Source organism: Choloepus didactylus, chromosome 17 (assembly GCF_015220235.1).
Source record: "Choloepus didactylus isolate mChoDid1 chromosome 17, mChoDid1.pri, whole genome shotgun sequence".
NCBI lineage: Eukaryota > Metazoa > Chordata > Mammalia > Pilosa > Megalonychidae > Choloepus > Choloepus didactylus.
Genome location: NC_051323.1, coordinates 37067663 through 37085252, shown reverse-complemented (window position 1 = coordinate 37085252; position 17590 = coordinate 37067663). Strand labels below are relative to the sequence as shown.

The window sequence follows — 17590 nt, the reverse complement described above, 5'->3', positions numbered from 1 at the left end:
ATCTAGAAGTGTAGACTGTATAAATAGGAGGGCACTAAACAGATCTTGCAGATGAAGACTGGGTTACAGACAAACCTGTTAAAAAGCTATTAATTTATAGAAGCCACAGAGCTTAAAAAATGTCTATTTTCTTGACAAAAATTTGAGTAATTTCTACTGTTATTTTCTTTAGATTATGATATTCCTTGCTATGAATTGTACAAGATCAAGGTAATTCCAATCAAAATCTAGTTCCTATAAATTGTTTAAAACTCAAGTGTTACTTAACAAGATCACCAATTCATCTAGAAACTGGAGAGACTGTGGCTATTAGCAAACTTTCCAGACTTAAATTCTGAATACAAGGGAGAAAACAAAATTAAGTCTACCAAAGCAAATTGTTTTTCCCTTTCTGTCTAAAAAATAAAAAAAGGAATAGGAGTTGAAAAAACATTTTTGTAAGAGAATGACTTCTCCTACCAGTTGCTGTAGCTAAAAAGCCAAAAGTAATAGAATCAATTCCCAGAAGAAAAATCATTTTCTATTTTAAATGCTCTCTCTCTATAAAAACTGTGGGGGATGACAGAGCATACATAGGAGGCAAATGCTCAGGAACTCTCTCTCTAGAAAGGTAGTATTACCAATAATTATTATGAAGAGCCAAGAGTGATAAATTTTATCAGCTTTTTTCCAGTAAGACATATTTCAAGCAATTATTCTTTACTTACATAGTACCTTTATCCAGTGGAAACAAACAAATGGACTCTGTTCTACTCACATAAGACATTAAGAAAAGGTTTAACTAAATTCCTGTGTAGCAGAACCAAAGGTTTATTGAGGAAGACTCTTGAAAGATATCAGTGTGAGCACCTGAATTACAAATGCTTCGTATCCAATGCCTTTCCATGGTGAGAAACCCTGCCACATTCTTCTGCTTCTTACTATCAACAGATATTTGAGACCCAAATGCAAAATTCATTTTACATGTTAACATGCTGAAGCAACTGTTATTTATTTAGAGCCCTGAATGAACTGCCATCTGGGGAAGTCAACAAGCAGCATTCCTTGAGCCATGGACCTGCCAAAACCACTACTCAGGAAAACTAATCAAGTAAGTTTTATTTTTCTTTTCAAGAGTAACCTTAATCATTAGGGAGAAAATCCTACCAAACTATAATTCTAATGCAACTTTTTTAAATTTATTTTTTTAATTTTAAGAAACAAAGACTGTTTTAAAAACCTCCTAAAAATTAAGTGTTCAAGAAAGTAAATTTCATTATGTGTTATTTTCTATTACTTCTGTTACTTTCAAATTAGGAAAGTCACTCAAGGCAAGATTTCATCAAGTTTAGTTTCTCGCATTCATTTATTCTAGCTGCCCCACAAATACCATCATTGCATTAAAAAAAAAAAACCTAAGGTAATTTTCAAAAGAAATTAGAAAATGAGATTTAACAGCAAAAAGTCTTTATCTCATAAAAGGAATTTATTTGTAAAAATCCCCTATCCTATTTTCAAATATCCTAAAACAGATTTAAAAGTTTTCCTACATATCCAGTCAGACCTCCCCTATCATTTTCTTGCTCCTTTAACTCTTGACAAATATTTCCACCCCTACAGAATTATCTTCACAGAGGACTGTGTATGGATGGGGAAAAACCAAAAGACAAGCTTTCTTTTGATTAAAGATACATAGAAACTTTAAACTCAAACTTGTAAAAACTAGAACATAATGAATCATTCTCAGGTCAAATTAATTTATTTTGTTTTTAAACCAATCTCTTCCAAAATGTCTCTTCTCTCAAGAGACATATCGAATTAAAGACATAGCTGCCTTCACTGCTGTACTCTACAAACATAAAGAATGGTTCTTGGTTTACAGCTACAGCCACTCTTATTGGGTTTGTAAAAACAACAGTCACCCTCCCCATCTTTGACTACTCAATTCAGAGATGGCCCTTTGCTATCTGAAGTTTTGTGTCACTACTTATAGTGTTTCTTCTCAGTTAATCCCCACCCATTAACTAAACTGGTACTAAACTGCACTAGTACCAGTTCCTCCTCAATGATTTTTCACACATTCTACCCCAGTAGTCAGGCTGTGTGTGTGTGTGTTGCTTAAACAGACATAAACTGGTTTCTTCTAGGACCAATGTGTAGGAGGTTCCATTTCAATTACTCCAAAATACTGTATTTGTCCCATTTTGAAACTAATTAATCAAACATTTCAAACAACATAACTATGAACTTTTTTCTTTACAGACTGGCACAGAAAATTTCAAAACACTACTACAGAACACTGAATATAGCTACTCAACAAAAAAGGATAATTTCGTTTCCTTTTATCATTTATTATTTACCAGTGATGTTATAAGTAACTGAGATTCCAAGTCTTAAATAACATGAGAGAAGCACAGAGCTGAAAATAATATATCATCTGCTGGCTTATAAAGGCTATTTGTTAAAAGCATTTTAAGCATTTGAATCTATTCTGACCAGTTCAGAAATTGTTTCACTGAGTAGAAAAGCCCAATCATCCTATTGCTATGATATCCTTGGCTTACATGATTAATAGTAAAGTAGTGCATATATCTTGGCAAATAAAAATTATGATACTTATCATCATACTACATTTCTACCCAAGCTTAGATGGAAAGGGAGCCTCTTGTCTTAAGTAGAGTCATGGACAAATAGCACATAAAACACAAATGGCCAAATTCTATGTAAAGGAAAAGCACTAAAGATCAGTATTTGGAGCTCAAATTACATGCCTATGGTTTAGTGCCTGCTTGAGTCAGTCTGAACTTGGGGAATTTATTTGCAAGGTGAAGACTCTTAACTGTTGTTATGGAGCAAGATTCAACAACAAAAGAAAACTTCCAATGATTATCAAAAGATTAGTTGAGGTGTTTCAGAATATTGAAGCTTTTCCAGATTAAACACTACAAGAGCCCAAGCTCTAAAATAGCCTATATTTGTGTATTAATCACATACAAACCAAGAAATTAAGCACTAGACCCTAAAATGAAGCACAGCAGATTAAATCATATCTGATATTACATCCATTAGATAATCTTTATTCTTATAGTCAAAATTCCCTTTAATTTTCTCTCACTTTTAATCTTTGTTTTCTAGAAGTATGAATTGATAATTTGTGATTTTCCTTTTATAAAGGAATAGTATTTTTCTCCACCCTAAATATTTGGATTCTAAATTTTGAAACAAAAGGTTACAATAATATGATTTCATTCATTTTTTTGAATATTTAAAAAATTTAATTTTTAACTCCTTTGAAGTTAAATTCTGAGTAGGTAAAAAATGAAAAGCAAAATAAACTTACCTTCAAAGAATCAACTAAATCATCAACTAAGAAAAGGCGTCTCAGTTCTTTAACTGTGCCGTTCACATGACCAAGAGCAGAATTGCTGTATTTCTGAACCAACTCCTCAGATATGGTGACTTCAGATTCCAAATATGCCCTAGAAAACAAAACACATCACAGTCATCACTGACTGGAGTGATTTCCCCTAAAAGTCAGGCAGCAATTATATATCTGTAAAATGAAGAGATAAATGAAAAGAGTCTGTAAGAGCCTACTGTATCCAAATTAAGCACAATGCAGAAATTCCCCAAACAAGGGATATTTCATTCATATGCACTGTCTGCTGTCTAGCATGGAAAAAAGCACATGCTTTGAAGCCAGACTGATTTGAACTTGAATCTTATAAGCTTTGCACCTTACTTGGCTGTATAACTTTGGGAAGTTTAGTGTTCCCTCTAAGTCTGTTTCCTCATTTATAAAATGGAGATTATCGTGAGAATTCACTGAAGTGCTAAACACAATCCCAGCACTAAGAAGCACAGGATAAACAGTAGCTATTATTATGGGTTTGGTTTTTTAAGTTGTCATGGAATCTCATCAAGTCGTCTAACAAACAATGATCCTATTCAATTCCAAACCTAACACTTTCTAATCCTAATCTTTAGGGGAAACCAACCAGTATGCCAAACACCAGATTGTTCAATGGCTGGCAAACTATAGTGGCAATCCCAATAAAACATAAAATTTTCCATTTAGATACCTAATCTATACTGAGATAAGACTGTTAAACTTAAGAAGGCAACTGTAACCAGGGGAAATAGCCAAGTCTGCAGGAATTCAAGAAATTGTCTCATTAGTTATTGTTTCAAAGAAACCATTTTATCTTGGCAGAGTTGAACCAAACCAGAAGTGCCAAGAGTTACAGTACTGGAAGTAACAGTCCTCTCTGACAACTCCTTGTACCAAATCTCTACCTCTGCAATATGCCCCATATATGAATCGGTTTTATTCACTCTAGTTGAAGCCCTTATTAGTTACAAGCTGGAATATTCTATCAGTCTTCAGATCAGTCTGCACCCTAATCCATTCCTCAGTCAATGTCAGACTGGTTTTATCAGAGCTACTCTAGATAGTGCTATCTGGGTTGAATTCAGGTAAGAGTCAGAAGAACTGCCACTACTCAGCTATACAACCTTGCAAAAGGCATTAAAAACTTCTCTGGGTCATGATTCCAACACAAGTCAGATTAGAGAAACAGACCTTCCTAATTCCTCAAACATTCTATGGTTCCAATTCTTGAACCAGAGAGCCAAATCTTACCAACCTTATTTCCCACTACTCCCTACGTTGCAGCCAGAAATTAACAATTCACCAAACGTGTTTTAACCTTAATGCCTTTGTCCACCAGGCTGTTTTCCCAATCTACACACTCTCCTTCCACCACAGGTGATAGCTTATCCAGTCATCAGTTAGCTTCATCTCAAATCCTACCCATACACGAAGTCTCTTCTGATACTTTCTTTCCTAACATACACCAACACTGCAATCTCTCAAACCTGTGTACCCCAACAACACTTTCTTCTGTCCTGTTCTTATGGCATTTACCATATCCAACCCTGAACTATACACGTGTGTATTTCTGTATTTTTCCTTCTATTGTATAAACTATAAAGGACCAGGAATATATCTTTATTCGTACAATGGTCTAGCATACTATTAGACAATTGCTATTAACTACCAAGCATCAAGTAAAATAAATGCTCCAAGATTCACTTCTGCCCAATATTTTATTTATGCAGCTTTTTTACAGAAAAGTGGCTGATATAACCTTACTTGGCATTCTGCTCCTTCATATTGTTGCTGAGGGTTCTGCTCAACATGCCTGACCAGCAGGCACAAAAACAGCACCTCCATCAATGACAGCCTGTGGATATTTACATTAATTCAACCAGCATTTATGTGATACTAAAACAATGCCAGCACTGTTCTTCATTCTTTTCCAAGTACTGCACATATTAGATACAAACTGTATGGTATCATCTTCCCTAGTATGAACTTTTATAATGACTATAAAAAGCCCTTAGAATAAAGTGTTTCTAGAAGGAAGTAAAGAATAAAGAAATCACTGGTCTCTTCCAAAAGTCAAATGATGTGTAATATTTATACTATAGATAATTTAGAAACTTTGGTTTGACAGTGTCTTTATAAATTTCTATATAACTAAATAATAATCATACTCTTAAGATTTGTGACATGATATGGTTGTGCCATTTTGAAGCTACAATTTAAAGTTACTGAATTCTAAATTTGTTCCCCCCCCCATAAAATGGAGTAATACCACCTATCTTACACTTGTCATGAAAATTAAATACGTACATAAAAGGCCAGACTATCAATAAATGTTGGTCACTCTATCAAACTTACACAACTTCAATGATATGGAGAGAAACCTATAGAGAAACAAATCACCAGTCTTTAAAATGAGACCTACTAAATTATTTTGCTGATTATAAAGATCAGAAAATCAGTTAAGTTCACCCATTAAATATCAAGTGGATAGTATTCTAGGTAGGAACATACTCATTCATGCCCAAACAGATATTTGCCTCACTAAATTAGTTTTTAAATGCTCACAATCTATTTGGAGAAATACGGTGTCCACATACTAAACAATTAAGGAACATTTCAAAGCCATAGTCAGGGCAATAGGAAAGGAATTCTCATATCATTTGAGCCAGTGTTAAATTAGGGAAGCTTTTTATAGAAGCTGGGTCTTGAATCAAACACAGAACCAAATAAAAAGTATGAATCAGAGCATCTGGGAAGCTGAGAAAGGGAGCATAGAAGTGGGCACAAGACCCTGGATGGGGTAATTGATAGGGATCATCCTATAATGAATGGAGAGTACCTATGCATGAAAATATGATTAAAGTAGTACTTGAGAAAAACTAATCCATACCAACATCTATAAAAACTGAAGTAATGTGAGGTAACCAAAAGTCCAATTTGGTAACAAATGAAGTCCATGGGATTAGAATGTATACCAAGGATAAATAACTTTTTCAGTAAAAGGACAGAGAGTAAATATTTTATGCTTTGAAATCCATGTGATCTCTGTTTACAAAAGCAGGTGGTAGGCTGGATTTGGCCCATAGGCTATAGTTTACTGATTTCCAGTCTAGACTAAGGAGGCAGTAGGTAACAAGAAAATTTAGTGATTTCCTTTACCTGAGATGAAAAGGAATATAGATAACATCAAAACAAGGAAACTGAAAACTAGGACAACAGTGGTAGCAGATTTGATGAAAAAGTTCATTTAAAGGCACAAGGAGTTAGTGATTGCCAGGGACTGGGGTGGGGTATCGGGGTACTACACAGAAAGTGACTACTAATGGGTACAAAGTTTCTTTGGATGTAATGAAAGTGTTCTGGATTTAATAATGGTGATGGCTGCACAACTTTAAAAGGCTGAATTTTATAGTATGGGAATCACCTCAATTTTGGGGCAAAAGACTCAAGCTCTGTTGTGCCCATTACTAACCAGATAGCCAATGTTACAGTATACATGTAAAATAAGGGCAGAGAATGACAGTTGAGAGGCTAGGAAACACTGAAAATGGCTCTCTAAAAGATAACACATTCTAAGTAATGTCTTAGTGAATAAGAACAAACTATCTAGAGAAGCAACAGTAAAAAAAAAAAGGCATGAAGAGAAAGCATGACAGAAAACATAAGCATGCTATTAGAAAGAAAAGTATTTCTAATATCAGTTTATGCTATCAGCATATAAATACTAAGCAGAAAAGAATACAAACCTACCAATCCTAACCAAGTTAAAAAGAAATAACTTTCATTAAGGCAGAATTAATTAACTACTAACTACTTTTAAGAAATGACTATTCACAACAAATAGTAGAGTTAGGTTAATGAATACATAAACCAAGTTTGTGCCATCATCGGCCTCTGAAATGACCTTTAGGAAATCTCAAAAAGCAGGTGCTTTTGGTGTAGTTTTTTAGCAAGAAATGTGCAATTATCTATCTTCAAGCAGTAAAAAGCACATGACTGTAACTCTACACAGTAGAATTAGGCCTTAATTCCACTCCTGTTTACATTGTTGGTAAGGTGTCCCTTGTTTTCCAGATGTCTCACCTGAATGGGTGGCCTTCATCTGATTTCTGGATTGCTTGGATCACACCCTTATATACCCTAAAGCTGATGGTCACAGACAGCAGGGCCAAGGCAATGTAGGCTGTTACACTCACGATGCTGAACACTGTCAATGAAAGCAGCAGGAACAAGCTGGCACCAAACACCACTCCAGTCTTCTTAATGTCTCTCCAGTAGAGGAGGTCAACAACTGAAAAATGGAAAAGAAGAAATCTGAAATTAGAACACTGCTTCATTCAATTTGGATTCGGCACATTTGGATTTACTCTACCTACAAAAATAAAAAGGTCACTAGATAAAGTAAAAATAAAACCTAAAATATTAAAGAAAAACTAATTTTATAAGCTAGATTTTAAACCTACCTTAAGTTGAATATTAGCATAATACCTGCATCCATTTCTATTTTTAACCATAAAATGTTTTTCATTCAAATCTGTCTCCCACATGTCCAAATCATTCTGGCTATAAAAGATTATTAAATGTCTCAAGCCAGGCATACTTCCAATTCAAAACAAAAAAGTTTCTTAAAAGTCATCTAGAGGGTATTTGTCTTCATACAATGCATGCCATATATTCAAATGATAAAAAAAAAAAACCTTAATACATACTCACTAAATGAAGATACTTCAGTGACACAAAAATATATTTATCTATAGAAAATCACTAATTCAAAATATGTTGAGAAATCAGAACTTTCTTACAAAGTACACATTTTAGTTTTCTAGCTCTGTTTTAAATTTCTGACAAACAATAAAACTCTAATGTAAGCTGGCTATCACTAAAACAAAAATTTCCTATAAAGCAAAAGACAGGGAAACTGGCTTCAGATTACCTGGAAAGTTATCTTCCTGTAAGAGCAGATACTCATAATACCATAAAACTTTAGATGTCAAAAGAAAAAGAAAAATGTGTTATGCTGTTATATAATGTTTATTAATAATAATGAACCAGACAAAGGCCAACTTAGCAAATCTGCTCACATCCTGTGGGCACAGGACCACTGTGGGGATCAAAAAACCATAGGTTTGTGGTCTCCAGAGCTGGTTATGTACAACCCAAGGAGAATTCTGCAAAGGGCTCTTGAATCCAACAATTGGGAGAAAAAACATTTTCATAGTAAACATGGATATATTCTTGAGTAGCATTTAAAATTTCTGTTACTTCTTAAGGTGACTTCAAAGAAAAATCACATTTCTACAGGCTGCTTTGGTCTGGTCCCCTAGATCCCCTAAAGTATGTATGACTTTCCTTTACTGTGAGGGATTCTTCTGTGGGGAAACTATGTGTGTGAACAGTAAAATGTTAGCTATTACAACGAAGCCCTTAATTCCTTTTAGTATATATCATGAGTGTTGATTAACATATTTTAAATACCCATCACAGTGTCTGTTACACAGTGGGACTCAATAAGCATCTATTCCATTCTCCTAAATATGATTTGGTCTGAATGCTGTTAATTTAAAATTTATATATGATTTACAGCTTTGTTTTCAAATTCTGATTTCAACTATTTATTCAAGTCTTCCCCATTCAAGATTCATTCCTATCCTGCCTAAAACATCTAAATCAGTTTTTGTTCTATTCAACTAGTTTCTACTATTGTACCAGCACAACCAGAACTACCAGAATTTCAGTGTATCTATATTGTCAAACTGACATTATGAATAATGTCCTATTGAATAAAGAAGTAACAGTGATGTTAACAGTTTTCTGACACTCAACAAATACTTTCTTGATACTGTTCAAGAAACTCCATCTTACAGAAAATAAGTTAGGAAATCTTAAAATGAAGAAACGGATCTTTGTTTAAAGCTCCAACTTTAAAGACGTATAAAAACAATGACAATAAAGTATTACAATTGTCATGAGAATCCAGAAAAGGAAAGGAAAGGGATAAAAAAAAAAAAAAAAAACAAAACCCTAGGAAATTAAGGAAGACTTTGTGAGACAGAAACTGAGGCAGGTCTTAAAGAATAGGTAGGACCTAGAAAAGCAAAGATGCAGGCCTGATTATAAGTCTCTTTCTGCGAGCAAGATTTCTTATAAAGTCATTTTATAATTAATTTACTTACAAGCTATGTACCTCAGAAAGGCCACTAAGCCCCTCTAAATTTCACTGTTTTCATCTATAAAACATGTATAGAACTAGGAATGTTAATGATTAAGTGAGATAAATTAATAAAATTATACAGAGCACTTAGCATGTAAGTTCTTAATAAACATCAGGCCTCTTATTTGTTGTTATTAATACTACCATAATCACCATCAACTTTCTTATGTAGGTGTTTAAATTGTAAATATATAAAGAAAGAAAAAAAGGAAATTTCAACCTTATGACTAACTTTTAAGTTAATAAAACTGTACTCCAGGGTTATATTACAAACACATTACTTTATAAACCTGTGGGAAAGGGTTTAAAAGTTTCCACTATTACAGGTTTAACAAAAATTGATAGCCTAAAAGAATCAGCACATCAGGTACACCTTAAATCTATTTTTACATGAACAAATCTCCTTTATAAAAATGTCTGATTCTCAAAATGCTAAAAAAACATGTATTAACTTGCAAAATCACTACTGGTGAAAGTATATAACTGCTTGTTGAGCTGTACTTTGACAGTTAATACCTTTCTGTATATATGTTATATTTTACAATAATAGAAATAACTGAAATTGTGGAACTATAACCCATAACATTCTTTGAAATTTGCTCTCTACTTGGTAAATCATACTTTGAAAGTTATCACTGTTATGTATATATGATAAAGTTCACAATTTAAAAATGCATTGAAAAGTTGCTATTGGTGTGAGTTTAAGTGCAGATGTCCTCATTATTCCTTACCATCATTAAAAACTACTCTGTAAAATGTGATGACATAAATATTTAAGTTTAGACTTGAGAGGTGAGTACAACATAAACTAATACCTAAACAAATACCTAATATAAGAGAGTTTTTGACCAAACAGTTTTAGTAACTAGATAAGAATTATATATAATTGGTCTGTGAGTTCTGTATAAATGATTATGACGGAAGGAAATATTAGTGACTAGGATTCAAGAGACCAGAGCCTAGTATTGGCTCTGCAGCTGTGTGACTTTGGACCAGTCCTCAACTTCTCCAGACCTCAGTCTTATCATCTGTAAAGGTCATGAGATAAATGATTTCTCATATCCCTTCAGCAACTAAGAGTCACAGGTAATACAAATATACACATAAATTCTGCATTCAAATCCCCAATCAGTAGATCCAAATCAAAGAGCTTTTACTACTATATTATCTGTGCCAAATATAATTTCTTTATATTTCTTCCCTTTTTAGATACACTTTTTTGGGGTAAGGAGGGCCTAAATATTTTTATCCATGCCAACCATTTGAATTGAACCTTCCTAGAAACTATTTTTTCTTTTTTTTTAGTGTCAGACATGATTAGAACTTCCGGGAAACAATAAACTGATATTCCTTCAATTTTTCAAACGATTATAAACTGTATCATTATGGCACTAGTATAACAGAAGCTAAAAAAAAATATATGAAAAGCTGGAAACTTTCTAAGCTGGACAGATGTTTTAGAAATGTTTTCTAAGTTGTTGACCTACATCCTCCAATCTCCACACCTCTCTCATTTCCCGAATCAGTATTTACTGGGCACTTACATTAAACCAAACACTATTTGGAGCCCACACATTGTATCTTTCAATTATTAAAACCCAACGAAACTCCTCAAGCTTAGAAGTTTCTGCACCTCAAAGGAATTTCTCAAAAAGGTAAAGAGGCAGCCAACTCAATGGGAAAAAATTTTTGGAAACCATGTATCTGACAAAAGACTGATATCTTGCATATATAAAGAAATCCTACAACTCAATGACAATAGTACAGACAGCCCAATTATAAAATGGGCAAAAGATATGAAAAGACAGTTCTCCGAAGAGGAAATACAAATGGCCAAGAAACACATGAAAAAATGTTCAGCTTCACTAGCTATTAGAGAGATGCAAATTAAGACCACAATGAGATACCATCTAACACCGGTTAGAATGGCTACCATTAAACAAACAGGAAACTACAAATGCTGGAGGGGATGTGGAGAAATTGGAACTCTTATTCATTGTTGGTGGGACTGTATAATGGTTCAGCCACTCTGGAAGTCAGTCTGGCAGTTCCTTAGAAAACTAGATATAGAGTTACCATTCGATCCAGCGATTGCACTTCTCGGTATATACCCGGAAGATCGGAAAGCAGTGACACGAACAGATATCTGCACGCCAATGTTCATAGCAGCATTATTCACAATTGCCAAGAGATGGAAACAACCCAAATGTCCTTCAACAGATGAGTGGATAAATAAAATGTGGTATATACACACGATGGAATACTACGCGGCAGTAAGAAGGAACGATCTGGTGAAACATATGACAACATGGATGAACCTTGAAGACATAATGCTGAGCGAAATAAGCCAGGCACAAAAAGAGAAATATTATATGCTACCACTAATGTGAACTTTGAAAAATGTAAAACAAATGGTTTATAATGTAGAATGTAGGGGAACTAGCAATAGAGAGCAATTAAGGAAGGGGGAACAATAATCCAAGAAGAACAGATAAGCTATTTAACTTTCTGGGGATGCCCAGGAATGACTATGGTCTGCTAATTTCTGATGGATATAGTAGGAGCAAGTTCACAGAAATGTTGCTATATTAGGTAACTTTCTTGGGGTAAAGTAGGAACATGTTGGAAGTTAAGCAGTTATCTTAGGTTAGTGGTCTTTTTCTTACTCCCTTGTTATGGTCTCTTTGAAATGTTCTTTTATTGTATGTTTGTTTTCTTTTTAACTTTTTTTTTCATACAGTTGATTTAAAAAAGAAGGGAAAGTTAAAAAAAAAAGAAAAAAAAAAAAGAAAAACAAGGAAAAAAAAAAGATGTAGTGCCCCCTTGAGGAGCCTGTGGAGAATGCAGGGGTATTCGCCTACCCCACCTCCATGGTTGCTAACATGACCAGACATAGGGGACTGGTGGTTTGATGGGTTGAGCCCTCTACCACAGGTTTTACCCTTGGGAAGATGGTTGCTGCAAAGGAGAGGCTAGGCCTCCCTATGGTTGTGCCTAAGAGCCTCCTCCCGAATGCCTCTTTGTTGCTCAGATGTGGCCCTGTCTCTCTAGCTAAGCCAACTTGAAAGGTGAAATCACTGCCCTCCCCCCTACGTGGGATCAGACACCCAGGGGAGTGAATCTCCCTGGCAACGTGGAATATGACTCCCGGGGAGGAATGTAGACCTGGCATCGTGGGACGGAGAACATCTTCTTGACCAAAAGGGGGATGTGAAAGGAAATGAAATAAGCTTCAGTGGCAGAGAGATTCCAAAAGGAGCCGAGGGGTCACTCTGGTGGGCACTCTTATGCACACTTTAGACAACCCTTTTTAGGTTGTAAAGAATTGGGGTAGCTGGTGGTGGATACCTGAAACTATCAAACTACAACCCAGAACCCATGAATCTCGAAGACAGTTGTATAAAAATGTAGCTTATGAGGGGTGACAATGGGATTGGGAAAGCCATAAGGACCACACTCCACTTTGTCTAGTTTAGGGATGGATGAGTAGAAAAATAGGGGAAGGAAACAAACAGACAAAGGTACCCAGTGTTCTTTTTTACTTCAATTGCTCTTTTTCACTCTAATTATTATTCTTGTTATTTTTGTGTGTGTGCTAATGAAGGTGTCAGGGATTGATTTGGGTGATGAATGTACCACTATGTAATGGTACTGTAAACAATCGAAAGTACGATTTGTTTTGTATGACTGCGTGGTATGTGAATATATCTCAATAAAATGAAGATTAAAAAAAAAACAAAAAAACAAAAAAAAAACCCAACGAGATGGTCAAGACAGAATCAGAGGCCATGCACACTGACAGACAGTTGCTTTGTCTGATTTGTTCTATTTCCATGACTATATCTACTGCCTCATCCTGATTTATAAGTAGAATCTGGAAAGCCTACAAAAATAAGTGTTTTGTGGTTTATCTAGGAATAATACAGAAAGTATTGCTGTAATTTAAATTGAAATAAACTGTACAAATTGTACAATTTATTTCAATTTAAATAAAATTTGAATTTTGTTTAAAAAAAAAACAACAAAAAACCCAATGAGAGGCAGGCTTTTGGAAAAGAAAATCTTATATGACTTGAACCAGATCACAGTATTGGTAAGTGGGAGAAAATGGATGCAGGGGTATTCGCCTACCCCACCTCCATGGTTGCTAACATGACCAGACATAGGGGACTGGTGGTTTGATGGGTTGAGCCCTCTACCACAGGTTTTACCCTTGGGAAGATGGTTGCTGCAAAGGAGAGGCTAGGCCTATCAAAAAAACTCACAATTCTTCACGTATGATGCCAAAACAAAGGCTCAGTACTTTAAAGTTCTTCAAAATCTTACACATTTGCATGCATAATAAATAGGCAGAGTGTAGGAAGATAATTATTACACATGAGATGAATCACAAAGATCAAGAAGGAAGTCTCTTCTAAGTGAAATTAACAAGATTGGTCAATTAATAAGAGGCAAATAAATTTTAATGTGAATACTTCACCTACTGTTAGATCCAAAAAGGAAAAGAGATCTATTCCAAATACTTGACAGGTATTTTCATATAGTAGAAAATGATAATTAAGTTGTTTGAAAATGTCTCTTTCACGTGAACCTAATTAAATAAAATTAGGGGACATCTATGCAAAAGAGTATTATGTGGTCATTAGAGACAATGACATAAGAGCTGTATTATCACAGACAGATGTCCATAATGATCAATGAAAACAAACATTACAAAAAGACTAATACAGTATAATTCCACTTTTAAAACTTTTATATGTATAACTATCAAGTCTAAAAGGATACTTACTAAACAGTGTTCATCTTTTTTGGGTAGTGTGATAATAGATAAGTTTAACCTGCTGCTTTATTCTTTTCTGTGCCATCTGAAATTGTCCCCCACCAACGGCAAGGATGCATTATTATAATCAGAAAAAAAAACCTTTTTATTCCTGTTCGATATCACTAAACAATTGTATAACTTGAGTTTGATTTTCCAGGTAGGCTTTCTTATTGGAAAAGAAGCACTGTCTAATAGAATGTAACTAAACTGATAATGGTGATACCTTGGGTTGAATCAAGTCAATTTCCCCAGAGTTGATCATACTAGAATAATCATGTTGAAGGACTAGCAATACTCAGTGATCAATTAGCCCAAAATAAATTTAACTACATGAAAGTACAGTAAAAACTTTAACCTGCTTCCTTTCCTTCTCTTCTATCATATTGTCCCTAGGTATTGTCAACAAAAAGAAGAGCTCTGAAAATCACATATGCAAGCCTACACATGCATTTATATAAGTAAAAAGCTACATAAGGGTACTCAAAGCAGACACCATGAGAGACCTGTTGAAAAAAGCTCTAAGGATACTATGGTGGGGACCCCATTAGACCCTTAAGAGGACTAAAAGAGGGAAAAAGAAGAGCCAAGAAATATAAGTCTAAATTAATATATCCTCGAGTAGGAAGGTCTGAGAGGGAATTTACACAGCTAGCAAAGTCACTGTGCAAAGTAAGCTTTTTGCAAAGGAGTTTAAGAGATTGTTAGTCAAACTCCAAGGATGAAAACAATATTAGTTTCTAGTAACAGGGTTGTTATCTAAACTGTCATCAGCCAATAATATTTCTAGTTTCTCAGACATTCTTTCAACTGGTTTTAATGAAAAACTTTTAGATTAACATTATCTGGATCTTTGAATCTCAATGGGAGAGAGATCATAAAATTTTATTAAAATCCCCTTTAAGAAATACTCAAATAGTGTCTCTTCTAATATTCATCAAGTAATTACTATCCATTAGTTAATTTAAATGTTTGTTCAACCCTATTATCAAAACCAGGCAAAGATATCACCAAAAAAGAAAACAACAAACCAATATCCATCCTATATGAATTTTAGTTGCAATGATCCTCAACAAAATATTAGCAAGATGAATCCAGCAACATATAAGAAGGACTATACATCATGATCAAGTGGGAGTTCTTTCAGAATGAAAAGTTGGTTCAACATATAGAAGTTGATAAATGTAATACACCATATAAACAGAATAAAGGAAAAGAATAACATGATCACAATACACAGAAAAAGCATCTGACAAAATCCAAACTCTTTCAGGATAAAAAACATTCAACAAATGAATAAAAAGGAACTTCTTCAATTGATAAAGGGCATCTACACAAAATACACAGCTAACATCAAGCTTAATGGTGAAAGACTGAAAGCTTTCCCCCTAAACTGAGGAAGAAGACAAGGATATGTACTCTCACCACTTCTATTTGACATTTTACTGGAGTAGTACATACTAGACAAGGCAATCAGGAAAAAAAAAAAAAAAAAGAAAAATCAAAGGCATACAGATTAAAAAGAAATTAAACTATCTCTAGTCATAGATAGCATGATTCAATATATAGAAAATCTTAAGGAATCTACCCAAAAAAAGCTACTAGAGCTAATAAATGAGTTCAGCAAGGTTGCAGGATACAAGATCAATACTGTATTATGAAAATCAACTGGATTTCTATTTATTAGCCATCAATAATATCTGGATATAAGGTACAGAAAACAATTCCTTTTACAATCACATCAAAAAGAACAAAACACTTAGGAATCAAGTTAACAAGACTTATAAACTGAAAACTTCAAAACATGTTTTAAAGAAATTAAAGACTTAAAAAATGGAAAAACATTCCATGTTCATGGATTTGAAGACTTAAGATGGCAATACTCTCCAAAGTGATCTACAGATTCAACACAATCCCTATCAAAATCCCAGGTGTCCATTTTGCAGAAATTGATAAGCTGATTATGAAATTCATATGGAAATGCAAGGGATCCAGAATAGTCAAAACAATCTTGAAAAATAAGAACAAAGTTGGAAGGCTCACACTTCCCAATTTCAAACTTTACTATAAAGCTACCATAATCAAGGCAGTGTGGCAGTGGCATAAAGATACACGGATAGATCAAAAGAACAAAACTGAGAGCCCAGAAATAAATCCTTACATTTCCCATTGTCAAGGATACCAAGGCAATTCAATGGGGGGAAAGAACAGTTCTTTTCAAAAAAAAAAAAAAAAAAAAAAAAAAAAGTACTGGGACAACTAGATATCCCCAGGCACAAGAATGAAGTTGGACCCTTACCTTATAACACAAACAAAAATTAACTCAGAAATAAAAGACCTAAATGTAAGAGCTAAAACTGTTACATTTACAGATAGGTGTAAATCTTCACAATCTTGGTAAGCAAGAGCTTCTTAGATATGACACCAAAAGCACAAGCAAAAGGAAAAAAAAAATAGATAAATTGGACCTCATCAAAATCTCACTTTTATGCTTCAAAGGATACCATCAAGAAAGTGAAAAGACAACCCACAGAATGGGAAAAAATATTTGCAAATCAAATATATGATAAGGGACTGACATCCAGAACATATAACAAACCCTTACAATGCAATAATAAAAAGACAAAAACCCAATTTTAAGTGGGCAACGGATTTGATTAAAGATACACAAATGGCCAGCCAATAAGCACATAAAAAGCTGCTCCACATCATGAGTCTTAGAGAAATAAAAACCAAAACAATAATGAGATACTACTTCATACCCACAAGGATGGCTACAATCAAAAAGATGGACAATAGCAATTTTGGCAAAGATGTGGCAAGGATTAGAACCTTCACGCATTCCTGGTGGAAAGTAAAATGTGGCCTCACTGTGGGAAAGAGTTTTGCAGCTCCTCAAAAAGTTAATAGTAGTAACCCTATGACCCAGCAATTCTGCTCCTAGGAATTTCTAGGAGAAAACCTACGTCCATATAAAACTTGTACACAAATGTTCATAGCAGCAATATTAGTAATAGCAAAAAAGAGGAAACAACCAAATGTCAATAAATTGATGAATAGAGAAAACTAAATATGGCATATCCAAACAAAGGAATATTATTGGGCCATAAAAAGGAATGAATAATACATACAACATGGATGAACCTTAAAAGAAGCCAGATATAAAAGGCCACATATTGTATGACTCCAT

General features: G+C 34.2%; 1 protein-coding gene across 4 annotated transcripts in view; it reads right to left on the bottom strand.

Annotated features, from left to right (window-relative positions):
• The window catches only part of RTN4 (reticulon 4), an 82312-nt gene that overhangs the window by 6494 nt on the left and 58228 nt on the right, over positions 1 to 17590 (bottom strand). For all 4 annotated transcript variants that reach the window (XM_037806525.1, XM_037806526.1, XM_037806527.1 and 1 more), the window contains 2 exons: positions 7454 to 7661; positions 3320 to 3458 (listed from right to left, as the gene is read on the bottom strand). In XM_037806525.1, the coding sequence (XP_037662453.1) occupies positions 3320 to 3458; positions 7454 to 7661 (347 nt within the window). The remainder of the gene's footprint in view (positions 1 to 3319; positions 3459 to 7453; positions 7662 to 17590) is intronic.